General features: G+C 38.4%; 2 protein-coding genes across 2 annotated transcripts in view; one reads left to right on the top strand and one right to left on the bottom strand.

Moving 5' to 3' along the window:
- MAP7D2 (MAP7 domain containing 2) overlaps positions 1–21,095 on the top strand; it is a 63,047-nt gene that overhangs the window by 28,648 nt on the left and 13,304 nt on the right. Inside the window, exons 6-9 of the mRNA XM_080909919.1 lie at positions 3,908–4,038; positions 6,306–6,430; positions 16,051–16,349; positions 16,920–17,046. Of these exons, the coding sequence (XP_080766045.1) occupies positions 3,908–4,038; positions 6,306–6,430; positions 16,051–16,349; positions 16,920–17,046 (682 nt within the window). The remainder of the gene's footprint in view (positions 1–3,907; positions 4,039–6,305; positions 6,431–16,050; positions 16,350–16,919; positions 17,047–21,095) is intronic.
- Positions 15,522–15,857, bottom strand: LOC308414681 (PCNA-associated factor-like; the record flags this gene model as incomplete). Its single annotated transcript, XM_080909920.1, has 1 exon — positions 15,522–15,857. The coding sequence occupies one exon, from the start codon at positions 15,855–15,857 to the stop codon at positions 15,522–15,524; it is 336 nt and encodes a 111-aa protein (XP_080766046.1).

The following is a 21,095-nucleotide window of genomic DNA, read 5'->3' as shown; positions in this document are numbered from 1 at the left end:
CATTACATAGCTATAGCTCACCTACAGCTCAGGTAATAAATAGTGTGTTGAATTAATTCTGAAGCCACAAGAGAATGAATGAATTCTCCTAAAATCTTGAGTGATATTTTATTTGTTTGATTTTACTGGGACAAAGTCTAAAACCATCCTTTGTTAAAGTTATTTTTATTTCCCACAGTTGTTCTGCCACCAAAATGTTAAATGCCATCATTCACTATCATATTTAAACATAATTTTCTTTTATTTTAATTCTTTTTAAAATTTTCAATTTAATTCCATCCCTCAGCTCATTACATGCACCTTAGTTCCATAGAAACCTTCCTGTTTCCCGGACTGCTGACACCCACACCGCCTTTTTTAGCCAGCAACAGAAATGCATACATGCTCTCTGAGCAGGCAGTGACTTGGGTAAAATCGTCCAAGATGCAAAATCAAAGAAAATTCCTGAAACATTTTTGATCAGCCTTGGATTTATTCCTGAATATTTGTTTGCATTTGCTTCTCCTTTGCTCCCTTTATGAAATGCTTTCAATGGCTAATAGCATTTTCTGCCTGACAGTATTTTGCTGTTGCTGTTTATTTTAAAGCTGGATAATATATAGGTGAGTAGATTATTTTATGACTGGTGACATGTGAACTGGGTAGAAAATCAACTTGATAGGCTACGGAGGTTAGTAAGTTTGTTTTGGAAATAGCATATACATCCCCTTAAAGTACCACAGCTACCTCATTTTTGTTCATATATAAAGTAGAAGTACTTATTTATTATAATGAAAGCCACATATTATGATAAGTGCTTATGATGTTAGCTACTTAGTAGGCCACAAGTTGGAAGATCATGAGTTTGAGGCCAGTCTGGGCAATATAGTATAACTGTGTCTCAAAAATTTAATATTAAAGTATCTTGAGGATTAAATGTGATCATAGTATAAGTAAGGTAACATGGTAGTTGGCATAGCATAAAAGCTCAACAAATGTCTAGAGCCTTGCTACTCAAAACGAGATCCATGGACCAATAAATGAAACTTTGTAGAAAGGCCAACTCTGAGGCCCTCCCTAACCTGCAAGTTAAAGTCTGACAAACGCTGGACCAGGCTATCAGTGACCTTCCTTTATTGAATAAGATTAGAACATGATGTCAAGGTTTAAAAGGGTAAGCATTCTCTTCATTTGCAGATGAGCAGCACAGCATCTATATAAGACCACATTCCAAGATATAGTGCATTCCATGAAAATTATATCAAGTTATATCAGATCTGTTCTTATTCTTTTTTTTTTTCGGGGGAGGACAATATCTCATGTAGTCCAGACTGGTCTCAACTTCACTAATGTAGCTGAAGCTGGCCTTGAACTCCTGATCTTTCTGCCTCTATCTCCCAAGGGTTGAGATTGCCAGAGAAGTCACTCTGTCTGACTATAAAACTTCTTAAGTGGTTATTATGTGATTTGGCACTTCTACGCCTAGATAAAGAGCCAGAAAAATTAAAACACTTCAAAGGTAAATGTTCTTAGCAGCATTATTCACAGTAGCCAGGGAAGTTTGTTAGATATTTGATGCTGATCTTTTTTTAACAGAGATGTTATCATGTGAACTCCTTGATCAATATGTATCAAGATTTTGTACTCTTGAAATGAAAGTGGATATTCAGACTGTTTTTACATACAGTTAAGGCACAATAAATTATCCACTCACCAGCTAATGGGATTCTTGATAAAGTTTTACATTCCCAGGCATTGTTCAGAGATGGCTTCTCGGGGCTAGAGAGATGGCTCATCAGTTAAGAGCACTGACTGCTCTTCCAGAGATTCTGAGTTCAATTCCCAGCAACCACATGGTGGCTCACAACCATCTTAATGAGATCTGATGCCCTCTTCTGGTGTGTCTGAAGACAGTTACAGTGTACATATATATAATAAATAAATCTTAAAAAAAAAAAAACCTGGCTTTTCCCAGGCCAGCAGTCAAATCTGAACACACTCTTTTGAATAGTCTATACTCTTAAGCTATTGCCGTGTCTTTAACCAGTGGGACCCCACACAACAGGATAAGGCCAGCCCGAGGCATTGATTGTACATGTAACCTTTAGATAACCTGGGGTTAAAAGTAGAATCGAATCCCACTAACCTTAAAGGTCTGTCTTAGGCAGCCATGTTGCTTCCTTGTTCCTTTTTTTTTAACTTTATTTTAAAAAACAATGATAAAAGAAAAAAAATTAAACATTTTTGCATAAATGTATACAAATACATTTTTGTCAGTTGCTTGGCTTTTTTTTTTCTTTTTTTTTTTTAAGGTTTGATACTCTGCATTAAGCTTTTACTAGTTACAATGAGCAAAAAGTACATGTAAAACAGGATGTAGCCCAGAATTAGTCAACGTTTTCTTGGTTTCTTCCTTGTTCCTTATGAATATTTTTTACCTGACCCCAGCCCAGCTCTGGCCAGTAAGTTGAAGCTTTCCTGACCACCTTCAATTCATGTCTGAGGCAATGTTACAATATTAAAGGCATGCACAAGTACCATACTTGAGGGTTCATGGGTTCCTATGGAAAATGAGAAGGTGAGGACTTCCAGGCATTCTGAGCAGGCGATTTCATTAATCAAAAGACTCACTTCCTCATCTGAAGACCTACTGTAGTTTTCCAGCACCATAGTTTCCCCAGGGTGCTTAGTACAGTGGGAGTAATTCATTTCAGTCTGTGATTCCAGAAAGACTGCCTGAGGCTATCAGCCCTAAAGTCCCCTTCTCTTGGTGACACTTAGTGAGTGTGGATAGTATATCAATGTGCTGTACTGTCAGTATACCAAAAAAAAAATTGCCCATCAGGGTTATCTACAGTTATGTACAGTCTAGCTCCAGAAATCTGTGCACAGAGTAGCTTGCAAAGGCATTGTGGGAAATTTTCTCTAGAAGAAGAGAACTTCTTAGAGCAATTCTGGAAAACAAAGATTACAAATATCTTTGTGACAGTGTCCCCCATGCCACTATAAGACTTGTTTTTACTTGTATTTTATTAAGCATCCAAAACTTGATTTCTCAATTATTCACTACACTCCTCCCCCATTTTCCCAAACATAGTTGTTACTTTATTTTTATGAATTGGAGTCATTGAAGCAATTCCCACCTCTAAAGTTAATTGTTTCTAGGGCCCCCAAGAACACCAGGGTTTGGTGATTCATCCATAGAACTCAGAGGACTCATAGCTTCTGGCTATGATTCATTATAGTAACAAGATACCTGAACCAAGTTAGCAAAGGGAAGAGTGCAAGAAAAGAACAGAGGAAAGCAGGTCTATGTTCCCAAGGATCTCCCAGAGAGTCAGTCATAAAGAATATGCTTCATATAAAAATACTCATAGTTTGCCAGCTGAGGAAGCACCCTAAAGATTTAGTGCCCTGAGTTTTTAACAGGGACTAGTCATGTAGGTAATCTCTACCAAGCAAATATCCAAAGTTCACACACTAAGAATGTGTTATTTTTACAAACAAGGTTTGTGTTTTTTGAAACATTTACCAGTAAATGGCATAAACCTTCCTAAAATCTAAGCTCCTAGATACTGGCCAAACATTGCTCAACCTGGTAAGCAGACCTGTCTATAGAAGGCCAGTTGTGACTTAGAGGCATTAAGTAGCCTGTCCAAGGAAATTGAGCTATCAGATGACTGTGCAAAGTCTGCTTAGCTTCAAAGCAATTAACCACTCAAATGAACATGACTGTTGAGTCTTATTTAAGATGAGATCTAATCTATATACAGTAGAAAAAACATAATATTGTTTAAATATGGACTAAACGTTACATTTTCTAAAAAGTAGGTTCTTTTCAACTCCCGATTCTCCTGCTTTTCCTGTTTCTTTATTTTCTGATTATTGTACTGTAACTCTAGTATATTCCATGCCTGTCTTTGTGTAGCTCTTGGGAGCCCTCTCAAATCATCATACAAGTCCTCTCCAACCCGGACCACTGAGAAAAAGAAGAATACACCTATATCTGGCATAGGAGATGCTGTGAAGGGAGCCATGGCTGGAGGAGAGCCTTCACAGGTAAGTTTAAATGTTCTTTCTCACTCTACAGTTTGTCTTACAGTGTGATTGTTTCTACCATCGACCTGGGGTCTCTCTTTTGTCCATCTATCTACAAAGACTGTTGAAAGGATGCATTGGATTTAAGTTTTTACCAACTTTGGAAAATTATCAAACATTTTTGCATTCCCCTAAACCTTAATGTCTTGTAGATTCCTGATGATATTTTTGTGATAATACAGCCTTTCTTCCAGTGGGCACGAGTCAAAAGGAGTGTTGTGGGGACCCATTCTACTTCTTCAGACTATCTGGTTCTAGGACTCTTGCCTCAATATACAATCAAAACTGAGGTTGTAGGTCAAACTTCATTCACAATAGCTTTTGAATGTTTTTTATTATGTCATATGAACACTGTTAGTGAAATGACTATTAAGCAGGTACCTCAGTTTTATGTACTTATTAAGAAATTATATATGCCATATTATTTGTGTTATCATTTGCTACATGGCAAAGTACCCTAAACCTTAGCAGATTAAGTAAAAAAAAAAAAATTTGTCTTCATTCCTATGTCTTTGGGTCTGAAAGTGAACGTAACTCAATTAAGAGGTTGGTAGTTTGGGTACATTTCATGAGGATTTTGTCAAAATGCTGGCCAGGGCTATGTCATCTAAAGGTCTGACTGGCCTCTTGTGAGAGTTTCATTACAGGGCTACCAAAGGAGAGACAGCCTCAGTTCCTCACTCTAAAAGCCTCTTCACAAACCTTCTTGTGAGTACAAAGTGGCTGACTTCTCTCAGAGCAAATAATCCAAGAGACAGGTTATAAGTGGGAAACTGTAATGCCTTTAATCTCCAATTTGTGAGTTAATCCTTATGCAGGTCATTAAAAGCAAGTGACTCAGATCTGCTGTTCAATACAAAGGGAGTTGAGCGCTACCTGTTGAAGGAATATATGTGTGTGTGTGTGTGCGTGTGTGAGTGTGTGTGTGTGTGTGTGTGTGTATACATATATTTTTTCATTCAATTGTATTGATTATCAATTTTAATACATAAAATTTATGTTAAAACTACTACAATACTATTGAACCTTTTAGCTTTATTTATTATTCATTATTTTTATTATTTGTAGTCTTAGAGAGCAAATCCAGGAACTTACACATTACATGAGTAGTCTACCACTATCTTACATCCTTACCACAGTTGAACACTCTATAAAAACATTTCATTTTTCAAATTCATGTCTGTCCTGAGATAGTTAAAATAGGAGCTAATATTTCTCACTCTTAGATGTTCTATAAGGTGGGCTCTTTGTGGAAAAAAGGTTACCATTTCTGGGGACCAAATAAGGATTTGTTACAGAAAACGTGTATTAAGGAAAGAGGGTGAGGCCGTTTCTGCAGGTCAGGCAGTGATGCCCATTCCTTTCTGCCAAGAGAGGTAAGGGGGAAATCAGAGAGAAATGTGTGTTTTGCCCTCCATATTATACCATGTGTGCTTCAAGAGTTTACAACTCAGCATCTTATATATCAAAGTCACCTTCTGGTAAAGCTTCTGTAGTAAATGTATGGTTTTGTTTGTATAAATTTAATGACTTAAATTATTTTATTTTTTGAAATTATAATTCCATCATTTCCACTTTCTATTTCCTCCCTCCAAGCACTCCCATATATTTCTCTTTGAAATTCATTATTTCTTTTTTACATTAATTATTGTTACATATATATGTGTGTATAGATATATATGTATATATGAATATACATCATATATATGAATATATATTAGTAATTCCTAAGTACATAACCAAGTATGGGAAGCCCTCTTTTGAGTTGTTAGTCAGGGTTGTCCAAGAGACACCCAAAATATAGGCTATTGCTCTTTGCCTTAGTTGTCCCCAGAGGTGGAAAGTTAGTCTCTATTGCTGAAGATACCATGCACTTCAGACTCAGGACCCAGAGACTTCTGCACTACAAGTGTATGTTTTTGTACTCTTTCCAGTTCCTATATGTTCAGAACCACTATATGGTTATGATGTTTGTTATCTCTTGGGAAGATAACAAAATGCGGGGCAGAGGCTCTCCATGTTTAAGCACAAATTACTGTTCCAACTTGATGACCTAAATATAATGATTTCATGATATCATGAATCTCATTTATGTTACATGAAGCATTAGGCCTTTGTATTGATATCTCTGTAAGAAAACTGTGTCACTTTGATCTAGGGTAGTTTTTCAAATTGTAGAAGTAGTACGAGTTACGAGCTTTGGCTATCATATTCTTTGTCCCTTACAGATGGAGAAAGTGAAGAAGGGACGAGTAGCAACATCTGTTTCTTCTGGAGGTCTTGGGTCTCCACTGAAAAGATACGAGCCTCCTGAAGACATTTCCAAGAAGTCATCTTCTCCTGTGAAATCCAAGTAAGCAATATTTCCCCTGCCAGAACTCTGATGGTTAAAAGTGAAAGTTAGTTTGGTTCCATCCAACATTGTGGCTTCTGCTATGCCAAAAGCACGACCAACAAAAAGGGGTGAGCAAGATAAATGCCTAACTTTGAGGTATATGCTACATGCTTATCTTCTGGATAAATGAAGGATCATATTTATAAGCTCATTACTTGGTAACATATATAGGACTCATATTTGCCAGGATTATATGTTTCTCTTTAAAGCCTTCAATTATATTTTTCTCTTCTTTATTTCCTCTGGAATTATCCTTTTTCTTTTGATGAACCATGTCTAGGTCTAGATTGAAGTGATTGCATTGTGTGGGCACCTGCTGACCATCTTTCATTATTGGAGCTTAGCGATTTTGTTTTGGAAACAGAGTCTCCAAAACAAAGTTCTCATGGCCTTGAACTGATCTTTCTGCTTCTGCTTCTACAGTACTGAGATAGTAACTACATGACACAATATTTTCAAAATAAAACTCATAATTTTTATTAGGGACAGATAAACTAATCAAGAACAATATAAGTTAAAACAAAACAAATTTATTGTCATTGTCCTAAGTTACTAAATGATTAATTTTTATTAAGGATTGATAAATTCAACAGGAACACTATAATAAAAAAAAAACATTTATGACCACTGTCCCAAGTTACTAAAAAAATTTACCAACAGTAATTGATAAGAGTGATTCAGTTGAAGGGTCAGTAAGATGGTTTGCTTGCTGAAGGTGCCTACCATAGAAGCCTGGCTAACTGAATCTGATCCTTTGAACACACCTAAAAGTGGAAGGAGTTGTCCTCTGACCACTAAACATGTTCCATTGCACATACTCCCTCTTCATGCACACACATAATAATAAATTTAAAACATGATTCAGTAACAACTTAAAGATGTAGAGTGGAGAGGTATAATGTTACTCAATAGTTTTTCTATGCAGGCTTACATAAGGCCATCTCCATGCAAGTATATAATGTACTTTGAGCAGCATATATCCCTCAATGTAGCATTTGAATAGAGACCTCCCTATATGAAGTGATGGTCAGGCCTCAGTTGGAGCCTTGTTCATCTGAAGCTTGTTTGCATTGTAGCAGCATTTTATGTTCAATTTGTGGTCTTCTTCAAAACTACTTTGAGGCTGGAGATTGTCTCTTTTTCCTTATAAAGAAATACATTTAATTGGGGCTGGTTTATAAATTCAGAATTTTAGTCCTTTATCATCATAGCAGGAAACATGACAGAGTACAGGCAGGCATGGTGCTGGAGGGTTCTACATCTTGATTTGAGGGTATAGCATGACCATAGGAGACCTTAAAGCTTGTCTGACACATTTCCTCCAACAAAGCCACACCTTCTCCAACTAGGCCACACCTCCTAATACTGCCATCCCTATGTATCAGTCATTCAAACACAAGTGTCTGTGGGGGACATACCTATCTATTCAAACCACCACAGACATCAACATGGCCCCATGTGGTAATCCAAACCAGAGATGTCTACCTGGTCTTTGGTGGTATGGTATCAGACCTACTGGTGCAGGACCATGGACCCTGACATGGCCCTTGGTGGCAACACAGGCTAGGGCCTTACCATGGCCTTATGGTGATATTATTCACTACTCTCATGAGGCTGTTCCTCGCTACCTTGAAGTCTCCAGTTCTACCTGTCATGATGGTGCACACATCTTGTGTCTCATTTTTCTTTTAACATCCCAATTCCTGCCCACAATTCTAGTCCCCCCTGAGAGAGTCCAACCCCCACTCCCCTCTCCTTTTCTGATAAGATGCCCCCCATATATGTCTGTATGTTCACCTGAGTGTGTCTTTCTGGTACTTATAGAGCCCAGATTCCTGTGGATTTGGAATTAAAGAAGGTTACATGCCCCCATGTAGGTACTAGGAATTGAACCCAGGTCCTCTGGAAGAACAGCTAGTGCTCTTAATCACTGAGCCATCTCTCCATATGTGGGTATGTTTGTGGGAGAGTTTCTAGACTATGTTATTTGGGATAGAAAGAGATTCCCTAAATGTGGATGGCACCATTCCATGGGCTGGCAAGGTGAACATCAATTTTTAATCCTTCCTCTCTCTTTAGATCATTAAAGAATTACAAGTACCCTCTCACCCACATTTGTTTTATCATTCTCATCCCCTCTGTCGGTAGACACATGCCATTATCTCCCAGAACTTTTGGAAGTAAGTTTCTGACAATATGTCCCTCAAAAATAAGGGCATTTTTTATTTATTGTGATGATTGGTCTTCACTGTCAACTTGCTTAGATTTGGGATCACCTAAGAGGCACACCTCTGGGCATGTCTTTGAGGGAGTCCCTAAAGAGGTATAACTGAGAAGAGGCCTACCCTGAAGGTGCTACCATTTCATAGTCTGGGTCTCAGACTGAATTATAAAAAACAAAAGAAAATTAAAAGGAGGAATATGAGCACCAATATTTAACTTTTTCTAATTCCCAACTGGATAAAGTGTGACTAACTGATACTGCCATATATTTTATGCCATGATGGGCTGTCACTCAAACCATAAAATAATCTTTTCTAAGTTACTTTTGTCAGCTTTTGTTGCAGAAGCACTAAAAGTAACTAATACACATACCACAGTATATGAAAATTAGAAAACTTAACTTCAGTTTATAGAATGTATGTAGCTCTGGTCAATTATAGCCCAGGATTGAATCTGCAGTGTCCCACATTGTATTTGATAATTTAATCACCCTAGTCTCCTTTATTTTGAAATTTACTATTTGTTTAGTTTTGTGTATGTGTGATAGGGTTTTATATAGCCATGCCAGCCTTGAATTCATTTTGTAATTGAGGATAACTTTGAATTTCTGATCATCCTGCCTCCACCTCCAAAGTCTAAAATTATAGATATATGGCATCATACCTTACTCTTTTAACCTGTAATGATATCTTAGTCTTATTTTTTTTCTCATGATCTTGACATATACATTAGTTCATTTGATGGCTTGCCTTTGACTTAGGTTGTTTTGGTGTTTGTTTAATGTTAGATTCAGGTTATGAATTTGGACAGAAACCCTGTAGCAGGGATATTGAGTCTTTATTAGTATTTCATATTATGGTGTCAGGTCGTGGGGTAAGGTGGTGTATATGGGTTTTCTTTTTCTTTATATAAAGTAATAAATTTCAGACTGTTGGCTGAGTTGTGTACTGACTCAATCACAGAACTCTCCTAGCCAGTGTGTAGACTGTATTCACTATACTTGGCATTAAATAACACTGGTAAAAATAAAACCAGATTCAGGATAGGAGTAGGGGTTTCTTTGGAGTTGCACTTTGCAATCTGTTCATGTTCCATGGTGTAAAGCTGTCTCCGGAGAGTAATTCTTGCCATTCACTGTACTCACATAGGTGTTTGTTAACTATTTTTTGATAATCATGCAAAATATATAATCCTGATCTGTGCATACCCTTTGAATTCTCTATTATAGTACTTTCAACCTGAAAAATTAAAGTAGCAAACTAAAACTAAAAACTAAAAAAGTAAGACAAATAGATATCAGAACTTGAGTGCCAGCCCTGTCCTCACTCTTTGTTTCTTTGGGAAAAGTCATTTACTATGCTCTCAGGACTTGTGTTCTTATAAAAACTGTGGTTAAGAGAAATTCTCTACCTTCATCACTGACAGTTAAGTAGGCCTTGAATAAATAGGTATGAAGATGCTTCAAAATAAAGCTCTATAAAAAATCACAGTGGCTTCTCCCAATTATTTTAATTTAATTTCTTTCCTTAGCTAAGAAACCTATTCCTGGGAACTAGAAAAAAATAGCATTGTCAGGCTTCCTTTGGTTTAACATAGTGTGAGTCAGTCTTCCCAGAAAGCCATGGAACCTGACAGAACAACTGTGTCTTGTTCAATATTTCTTCCTCTTGTACCTCCAGCAGGGTGCTAAATTCATATAAGCATATATAGAGGCAAGCTGTCCCGGAAACTCTATACATACATAAAATTGAGACTTCAAAGACCATATTCTATGTTTGGCTTGCCCACTGTACATTTCTCTAGCTGTGTGTTTGTGTGTGTGTGTGTGTGTGTGTGTGTGTGTGTGTGTGTGTGTTAGTATATTCTGTTTATTAATAAGGGGTGGGACAGGAGAATATAAACAGAATTTTATCCCCTTAACAGGTAGAAGGGTTTTGTTGGTTTTTAATATGTGGTCATGAATAGTTGTACCAGTTTACTTATAATAGAACCTTATAGTCAGTGGTGTGATATGAACTTCTATGTGATCATTGTGGATCTGACAGAACTGTAGGCTTCTACCAGAGAGACAGAGACACAGAGACAGACAGACAGAGAGAGAATGAGAGAGAATGTGACCTAATTTTTGCATTAGTGAGCACTTTAAAGCATTCAGGTGATAGCTTTATGACTGCTAAGCTTCTGACCAAGTCAGGCATTATATTAGTTACCTTCTTACAACTGTGACAAAATACCTGACAAAAATATGTGAGGAAGGTTGAACTCCATTCATAGTTTGAAGGTAGTCTATCATGATGGGAAAAGTATGAGCCCAGGAGCTTGAAGCAGAGAGAGACAAGTGTTAGTGCTCTGTTCCTCACTTTCTCTTTTTGGTTCAGCACCTCACCTCATTGATGATGCCACCTATATTAAGATTAGGTTTTTCCTTGGGATTTCAATGCATGCTATCAAACCTCTAAAAGAATTAGGTACTGACAAAAATATATTCATATAGTGTTATGCCAAAATGCCTTTAAAAACCTGTATATGTATCCCTCTTTTTTTAAAAATAAATTTGTGAGAGAGAGAAAAAAAAAAGGAGAGACATGGAAGGCTCATGTTACAACCCCTATTCCCCTACCTCCAAAAGTAATAGCCTAGACAGGAAGCATCAAAGAGAACTCTTAAAATGTATGATGGGGCAGGCTACTAAAAATTTGATCATGCTACATCGAGTATATTAATAACATAATATGGACTTTTTAAAAAATCATTTTTATCTTTTAATTCTTTGGGGACTAAGCTGGGGTAGGATGAATGTAAGAACTAGGAAGGGATTATGGTCATGGTATATGATGTGAAACTCACAAAGAAACAATAAAATTGTTACATGGGAAAAATATTAAGGTACTTTGGTAAGATTAAGGTACTATATATATTTTTAATAAGTGATATCTTACAAAATATGATCCATTATGCCTGATAGATACTCCATACAATGCCAGTGACTGTAAAACCTCAGACCCAATGGCAAAGTTTCCCTCCCCTCCCAGGCTGAGTTTCAAAGGGATGGCAAAGCTTTCTTCTAGTCCATGTGTGGATATTGGTAATGTATGCAGAAAAATATCTACCATAGCTTTCCCTGTGGACATATATAGCCTGAAGACTAATCCCTTACCCAGGCTGCTCATGTTGAGACTTACTAAGCCTGCCTCCTTGTTCAGCTGAAAATAACTGTGTTTTTGTTTACCTCTGTGTAACAACTCAACCTGCTTGCTCAAACACATGCAACAATCTTATCTCCATCTCTACCTCCTTGTTCAGATGTATACAGTAACTCTGTCTATGTGTTCAAATTTATATAGATAATAAATACATTGACATAAAAAAGATTGGGTTTTTCCAGAATCAACTAACATAGGCCCCTAGGGACTCAACAGAGACAGAACTGCCAACCAGGGAGCCTGCATGGGACTGACCTAGGCCCCTTATACATATGAAACAGTTGTGTAGCTTGGTCTTCTGTGGGACTCCTAATAGTGGGAGCAGGAGCTGTCTCTGATCTGTTACGTACCTTTGAAACCCTTTCCCCCTACTGGGTTGTCTTGTCTAGCTTTAATTGGAGAGGAGGTGCCTAGACTTACTGCAACTTGATATGCCATGGCTATCCATGGAAGGCCTGTCCTTTTCTGAAGAGAAACAAAGAAAAGTAGATGGGATTGGGGGAAGAGGAGAGATGGGAGGGAAGAGGTTGGGAGGAGAGGAAGGAGGAGAAACTGTCAGGCTGTAAACATACATACATACATACATACATACATACATGTCAGGCTGTGTACATACATGCATGCATGATGGATGGAACAAGGAAAACTGCAGGTCAGGGTGTAGGATGGATGGATGGATGGATGGATGGATGGATGGATGGATGGATGGATGGAAGGAAAACTGCATAAAGAATAGGTTTTTCCTTTTAGTTAAGCCTTTTTTGAAACACCCTTATCATCACATCCAAAGGTATGTTTCTGTGGTGACTATAAATCTAATCAAATTGACAGTGTCTATTAATCATTACCAACTACACAGTCCAGTTGTAAAGATCCCTTCTAGTGAGAGTAGTGTTTGCAGAAACATCATCTATTTACTCATTCATGGGTGGAATACAAGTGTACTAAAGACCCCTAGGCAGGACCCATCTCCTTTCAGACTACTTAGAGAAACTCAGAGTGAAGGCTCCCTGCAGGAGAAGAGAACTTCCTGTAGCAGAAGAACTACAAAGATCAGGTTGTTTGTGTCCAATACCTTCCTTAGTCTTACTGATTAGAAAACTCATTCCTTACCTCTTAGGGAGTATAATACATGCAAGAAGAAACAATAGATAGTTTTTGCCAGTCCTTCCATTACTAAAAGTGCCTCCTTAATGAATCAAGGTAGAAATGTCTGTGAGAGGGGAAAATGTTTCTCTTCATCCACAACAATATAGCATTCTTTACTGTGACTTCTCCCATCAAATCTCATATCTATCCTTGCCTTTAATTTTGTTGGATGGAAGGTATCCATGGCCCGTGTAAAATGTTCTAGGGAGTGAGTAATATGTGTTGATTATGGCAGAACATTAGACCAAATCTCTCTCAGCTACTGACACAGGTTATGACAAACATGTAGTGCTTTATGGCTTTGAGCAATGTATACCTCAGAAGGCCATTGTCACCACGAGAAGGCAAATAGAGGCTTTCCAAGTTGGGGACAACTGAAGATCTGCCTATCTAACAATGTTCTTATGGTTCCTGGTGACAGCACAGAAAAAAAGTGTGGCCAAGTAAAAGACCTCTTATGTTTGTATACATTCTTTGAAGTAAAATATAAGTTTTGCAGCTTCTAGGAAAACATTGCATAGTAAAAAACTGGTAACATGAGAGAACATTACAGCATGGTTTCCCATTATAGTTTGTCTTAGTGATCAAAACAGCTTTGTTAGGAAGGGATTTATTTTGCTTACTTCACAGTGAATCACTGAGAGAAGTCAGGGTAAGGACCTGGGGGCAGGAGCTGAGGCAAAGGACATGGAAGGAAGAATGCTGTACATTGGTTTACTCTCATGGTTTGCTCAGCTTGTTTTCTTATAGAACACAGGACCACAAACACATGGATGGTGCCACCCACAGTGAGTTTGGTCCTCCCACATAGAATATTAAACAAGAAAGTGCCTCACAGGCTTGCCTTGGTAAGATTCCCTCTTCCCAAGTAATTTGAGCTTTTGTCAAGTTGGCATAAAACTAGCCAGCACAAGTTTATCATCCTGGTTTTGGTTCATATCATTGTTAGTTTTTTGAGACAGCATTATTTTTAGAATTCCTATCTTAGCTAGGGTTTCATTGCTATGAAGAAAAACCATGGCCAAAGCAGCTCTTATAAAGGAGAATATTTAATTAGGACTGGCTTACTGTTAGTCTATTTTTGTCTTGGTGGGAAGTATGGCAGTGTGCAAGTAGACTGGTGTTAGAAGAGCCAAGTTCTACATCTTGATCCGAAAACAGCAGAGGGGGACTATATATGAGACTTTAAGGCCTCACCTTTTCCAAAAAGGTCACACCTCTAATAGTGCCACCACCCCCTGTGGGCCAAGCATTCAAACAGGAGTCTAAGTGGGTTTTTTCTGATTATAAAGCTTGAAATAAATAAAATAAAACCAGTTTGCCTATTGCCATATGCTGAATCTGAATCCAACTCTAGTGTTCAGGAAATGCTCAACAATCTGTCTTAACTTGTTTTACATTATTATAATAAAATGTTTGAGGCTTGATGTTTTATAAAGAAAAGAAGTTTGTTTTGGATCACAATTTTTGGAGGTATAGTAGTTAAAGAGCGCAGTACCAGCATTCCCTTGGCTTCTAGTGAGGTGTTGATGCTACATGGGAGAAAAGAAAAAAGTGGGCACATATGAATGGTCATGTATTTATGAGGCAGGAAAAGTTGGTCTACACTCTGAAACATTCTTATAGTAAATAATCCAATCCCAGAAAGTGCAGCTTGGGGCTAGTAGGTTGATTCATTCATTGTATATAGGTATTTGCCACCTAAATCTGGAAACCTATGTTTGGTGCTAGGAGCCCACATAAAAGTAAAAAGAGAGATGTGACCCCACAAAATTGTCCTCTGACCTCACATGTGAACCCATGGCATGGACACATGGGAGCACACACATGTCTTTTGTTGAATAATCATAATCAAACCATGTTACTATCCTAAACATTGTCACAAAACACCGATGAATCTAGGGCAGGATATTACTAGATTTCTTAAAATATTTCTCTTTCTTCCTATAACATCTTAAAGGGACCATGTGTTTCTTTGAGGATGACTTTGGAAAATATATTCTAAACTGTACAATTGATTCTATATAAGGATGAAGTTAATTAGTTTCCTGGAACAAATTTTTCTTTAATATTGAATTTTTTAATGTAAAAAAGGACTAAGTCAAAATTTTAATGCAAACATGCCATAACAATATGGCACTATTTCCATAATCAATGGCCATAAAATAGCATCAGTACAAAAAAATCTAAGCAAAAACAGTAGATTTGTAATTAGAGCATCATGTCATGTTGGTTTTAGGAAGAAGCTTAACAGGTAAAAGGAGCATATGACATAAATTTAAGTATGCAATCTGAAATTACAAATTATAAAATTTCCCACTTTTATAGCTGGTTTCTTTTGAATGACTAAATTGTAGTCTCATTTTTTCTCAATTAAATGCCTATTCAACAAGCCAATTGGACAAACTCATTTTCCCAAATTTACATCCTAGAATATGTAAGTAAACTGAAGACATTATTCAGGTGAGTAAGTTCTATTCATTTTCATCATCTCTGTGACCAGGCTGCAAAGAACATGCTTTTCTCTTTGCTTTTCCTAAACCACTGCTTCCTGCTTCTTCAGGAATCTGGTTCTCTTTTTTAGAATCTTTAAGGGACAGCCTGAAGAAATCGCCAATGCCTTTTTGCCACTTGGGAGTTGGGCACACACAGATTGGGATCCCTCCAGAATACTTATTTTCAGTTTTTCTCCACAAACTTGAGGAAGAATTGGTGACAAAGGTGGAGGAGCCAAGCACTTTCCTGGGGGTTTGAGAAGCCACTACTTTTCTGTAGGCTCCCGGGATGTGGTTTGCTTTGGTCCGCACCATGTTCACACAGGAAGAGACAACTTTCTCCGACTCCCCAACTGCCGATGTCTCAACTGGACAAGAACCCAGAAATGATGTTCTTCCAACAGTTTAAATGGGTCTTTTTCCTGCGCGCCAGAACAAATTTTCTTACAAAAAGTTCTGTGATCAAGCTCAGTATCTGTTATGTCTTATTTTTATTTTGGTTTTCCAGGATAACCTCAAAGACATATCCACAGTCTCCAAAGACAGTGAAGCCCACATACATAGGGTCTCCTGTGAAATATTACTTTCCACCAATTTCAAATGAAGAAACACTCAAGAAGAAGGCAGAGAAGGAAAAGCGTAATAAGGAAAAGGAAGGTGCCACTGATCAGCAGACCACTGTTCTACCCAGAGAAGAAACCCTAGAGAAGCACATGGCTGACAAGTATGCCACTGAGAAGTATGTAGCTGATAAGCATGCAACTGAGAAACATCCTGCCCCCGGAGGGAAGGCTGAGCACAGTGCAGGTAAACCTTCTCTGTTGATGTTGCCAGAAGTAGCTTTCCCCTCATGATTCTCTGTGTTCTAATCTATATACCACAGTCTCACAGTTTTGGGTTTTCCCTTTGGACAACTTCATCCCCTTGTACTGCTTTCTCAGGCTTGCTCATAATTTTTTAATCCTTCTTTCTGAGGAGACCTAGACCTTGACTTTGCTTATGCTGTAAGATTTTATAGGAGTGCTAAGATGAGCAACATACAGCCTATATGTGCACTTCTGCATGACAAAGCACTAGCTTTATTCCTTAAAGTCTTTGTCATGCAGTGAATTCATTAATAAGGCAGTACTGTAGAACTTGCTTGTAGCCCTGTACTCAACTATTTCTTGTCCCTACTGAGGAGTGAACACACACAGGGTCAAGCTATCCCATTACAGCTTCTTCTGCTTAGTGTCTAACTTTCGCAGTGTTTTGCAGTGTTTACCATCACCATATTGAGTTAAATAGTGTTGTATGTTCATTACTATTTCTCCTGAACTATTTATTTATTTATTTATTTATTTATTTATTTTGATACCGTTTGTCTGACTGCCTCAGGAAAACATATAGCAGGCACCACTGATGCAGGGGAGGCTGCAAAGATCCTAGCTGAAAAGAGACGTCAAGCTCGGCTACAGAAGGAACAAGAAGAGCAAGGACGCCTGGAGAAGGAAGAACAAGAGAGGTATACAGGCACTAAGACTTGTGTCATCTGTTGTAAAGGTGGGGTTGGAAAAATAGCTTGATTTTCTTTTTACAATTTTTATGTTGCCAAAACCTGGACTGAAGTATTGGAATCTAGACTGTATGGACTACAGGGAATGTGTTTAGGAGACTACATCTTCTATGTTATTAACAGTTGCTCTTTTCTGAGGACCTAGAAACTCACATTTCCAGGACCTAAAATTTCCTCCCCCTCCTCTTCCTCCTCCTTCTCCTCCTCCTCCTCCTTCTTCTTCTTCTTCTTCTCCTCCTCCTCTTCCTCCTCCTCTTCCCCCTCCTCCTCCTCCTCCTCCTCCTCCTCCTCCTCCTCCTCCTCCTTCTTCTTCTTCTTCTTCTTCTTCTCTCTCTCTCTCTCTCTCTCTCTCTCTCTCTCTCTCTCTCTCATCTCTCTCTCTCATCTCTCTCTCATCTCTCTCTCTCATCTCTCTCTCTCATTCCCGGGCTGGAGAGATGGCTCAGTGGTTAAGAGCACTGACTACTCTTCCAGAGGTCCTGAGTTCAAATCCCAGCACCCACATAGTGGCTCACAACCATCTGTAATAGGATCTGATGCTCTCTTCTGGTGTGTCTGAAGACAGCGACAGTGTACTCACATATATAAAATAAACATTAAAAAAATTTATTCCCCTCCTACTCCACCCTCCTACTGTTCCACATCCTATACCTCCCCCAGGCCCCCTGTCTCCACAAGGATGTCCTCAGCCCACCCACCCCATCAGACCTCTAATCTCCCTGGGGCCTTCAGTCTCTTGAGTGTTAGGTGTGTCTTCTCTCACTGAACCCAGACCCGAGAGTCCTCTGCTGTATCTGTGTTGGGGGCCTCATATCAGCCGGTGTATGCTGCCTGGTTGGTGGTCCAGTGTCTGAGAGATCTCAGGCGTCCATGTTAATTGAGATTGCTGATCCTCTTACAGGGTCACACTCCTCCTCAGTTTTCTCAAGCTTTTTCCTAATTCAACCACAGTGGTCAGCAGCTTCTGTTTGTTGGTTGGGTACAAATATCTGCATCTGCCTCTTTCAGCTGCTTATTGTGTCTTTCAGAGGGCAGTCATGATAGGTCCCTTTTTGTGAATGCTCCATAGCCTCAGTAATGGTGTCAGGCCTTGGGGCCTTCCCTTGATGAGTTGGATCCCCTTTTGGGCCTGTCCTTGGACCTTCTTTTCCGCAGGCTGTTCGCCATTTCCATCTCTGCAGTTCTTTCATACAGGAACAATTATGGGTCAGAGATTTGACTGTGGGATAATAACCCCATCCCTCCACTTGATGTTCCTTTTTTCTGCTGGAGGTGGAACCTACAAGTGTCCTCTTCCTGCTGTACAGCATTTCATCTAGGGTTTACCCCTTTGAATCCTGAGGGTCTCTCTTCTCCCAGGTCTCTGGCACATTCTGGAGGGTCCTCCCATCCTCCTACCTCCTGAGGTCCCCTGTTTCAATTCTTTCTGCTGGCCCTTAAGACTTCAGTTTTTTCCCCCACCCAATACCAGATCACATTCCCCTCCCCCTGTCCCTTTCCCTTCCCCAGAACCCCCCATCCCCTTTCCCTCCCATCTCCCTTTGACCCCCTTGTAGTTGCTTTCTTCTTCCCAAGTGGGACTGAGGCATTCTCACTTGGTCCCTTCAGCTTGTTGAACTTCTTGAGTTTTGTGGACTGTATCTTGAGTATTCTATACTTTATTTTTGGCTAATATCTACATATTAGTGAGTACATACCGTGCATGTCAATTTGGGTTTGAGTTATCTCACTCAGGATGATATTTTCTAGTTCTATCCATTTGACTGCAAAACTCAGGATGTCCTTGTTCTTAATAACTGAGTATTATTCCATTATGTAAATGAACCACAGTTTCTGTATGCAGTCTTCTGTCATGGGACATCTCGGTTGTTTCCAGCTTCTGGCTATCATGACTAAGGCTGCTGTGAACACAGTGGAGCATGTGACCCTGTGGCATGGTAGGGCATCTTTTGGGTACATTCCCAAGAGTGATATTGCTGGGTCTTTAGATAGATCTATTTCGAATTTTTTGAGGAACCTCCAAATTGATTTCCACAGTGGTTGTACCAGCTTACAACCCGCCAACAGTGGAGGAGTGTTCCTCTTTCTCCACATCCTCGCCAGCATCTGCTGTCATCTGACGTTTTGATCTTAGCCATTCTGACTGGTATAAGGTGGAATCTCAGGGTCATTTTGATATACGTTTCTCTGATCACTAAGGACTTTGAACATTTCTTTAGGTGCTTCTCAGCCATTTGAGATTCCTCTGTTGTGAATTCTCAGTTTAGTTCTAAACCCCGCTTTTTTTTTTTTTTTTTTTTTTTTTGATTGGGTTGTTTCGTTTTTGGTGGTTAGCTTCTTGAGTTCTTTATATATTTTGGATATTAGTGAAGGTTTTTTCCCAGGTCTGTAGGTTGGGGATTTGTCTTATTGGCTATGTCCTTTACCTTACAGAGGCTTTCTAATTTTATGAGGTCTCATTTATCAATTCTAGATCTTAGAGTGTGAGCCATTGGAGTTCTGTTTAGGAAATTTCACCCTGTGTCAATGAGTTCAATGCTTTTTCCCACTTTCTCTTATATTAAATTGAGTGTATCTGGTTTTGTGTTGAGGTCCTTGATCCACGTGGACTTGAGCTTTGTGCAAGGTGACCAATATGGGTCTGTTTTCCTTTTTCTACATACAGCCAGTGAAACCAGCACCATTTATTAAAGATGATTTCTTTTTTCCCCATTGTTTAATTTTTGCTTCTTAGTCAAAGATCAAGTATGCATAAGTGTGTGGTTTAATTTCTGGGTCTTCAATTCTATTCCATTGATCAACATATCTGTCTTTGTACCAATACCATGCAGTTTTTATCACTATTGCTTTGTAGTATATTTTGAGGTCAGGGATGGTGATTCCCCAGCCATTCTTTTATTGTTGAGAATTGTTTTTACTATTCTGGGTTTTTGCCTTTCCAGATGAATTTGAGAATTGCTTTTTACATGTCTTTGAATAATTGTGTTGGGATTTTTATGGGGATTGCATTGAGTCTATAGATCACCTTTGGTAGGATGGACATTTTTACTATGTTAATTCTGCCAATCCATGATCATGGGAGATCGCTCCATTTTCTGAGATTTTCTTCAATTTCTTTCTTGAGAGACTTGAAGTTCTTGTCATACAGATATTTCACTTGTTTAGTTAGTGTTACCCCAAGATATTTTATATTATTTGTGGCTATTGTGAAGGGTGTTGTTTCCCTAATTTTGTTCTCATCTCGTTTATCATTTATATAAAGAAAGGCTACTTATTTATTTGAGTTAATTTTATATCTGGCCACTTTGCTGAAGTTGTTTATCAGCTGAAGTTCTCTGGCAGAATTTTTGGGGTTGCTCATGTATATTATCAATATGATCTGCAAATAGTAATGCCTTTATTTCTTCCTTGCCAATTTGTATTCCCATGGCCTCTTTTTGTTGTCTTATTATTCTAGCTAGCACTTTGAGTACTACATTGAATAGATACGGGGAGAGTGGGCATCCATGTCTTGTCCCCAATTTTAGTGGGATTGCTTCAAGTTTCTCACCATCTAATTTTACATTGGCTGTTGGTTTGCAGTAAATTGCTTTTATTATGTTTAGGTATGGGCCTTGAATTTCTGATCTCTCTAATACTTTTAACATGAAGGGGTGTTATATTTTGTCAAATGCCTTTTCTGTATCTAAAGAAATTAAGGTGCGTTTTTTTTTCCTTTGGGTTTGTTTATGTAGTGGATTACATTAATGGATTTTTATATATTTAACCAATATTGCTTTCCAGGGTTGAAGTGTACTTGATCATGTGTTCTTGCAAGAATTTTATTGAGTATTTTTGCATCAATATTCATAAGCGAGATTAATCTGAAGTTCTTTTTTGGTTGGGTTCTTGTGTGGTTTAGGTATCAGAGTAATTGTGGCTTCATAGGATAAATTAGGTTATGTTTCTTCTATTTCTATTTTATAAAATAGCTTGAATAATATTGGTATCAAATCTTC

The sequence above is a fragment of the Micromys minutus genome (assembly GCF_963924665.1).
Source record: "Micromys minutus genome assembly, chromosome: X".
Lineage (NCBI taxonomy): Eukaryota > Metazoa > Chordata > Mammalia > Rodentia > Muridae > Micromys > Micromys minutus.
The sequence above is the reverse complement of the archived record's forward strand: the minus strand, read 5'-3'. Positions and strand labels throughout refer to the sequence as shown.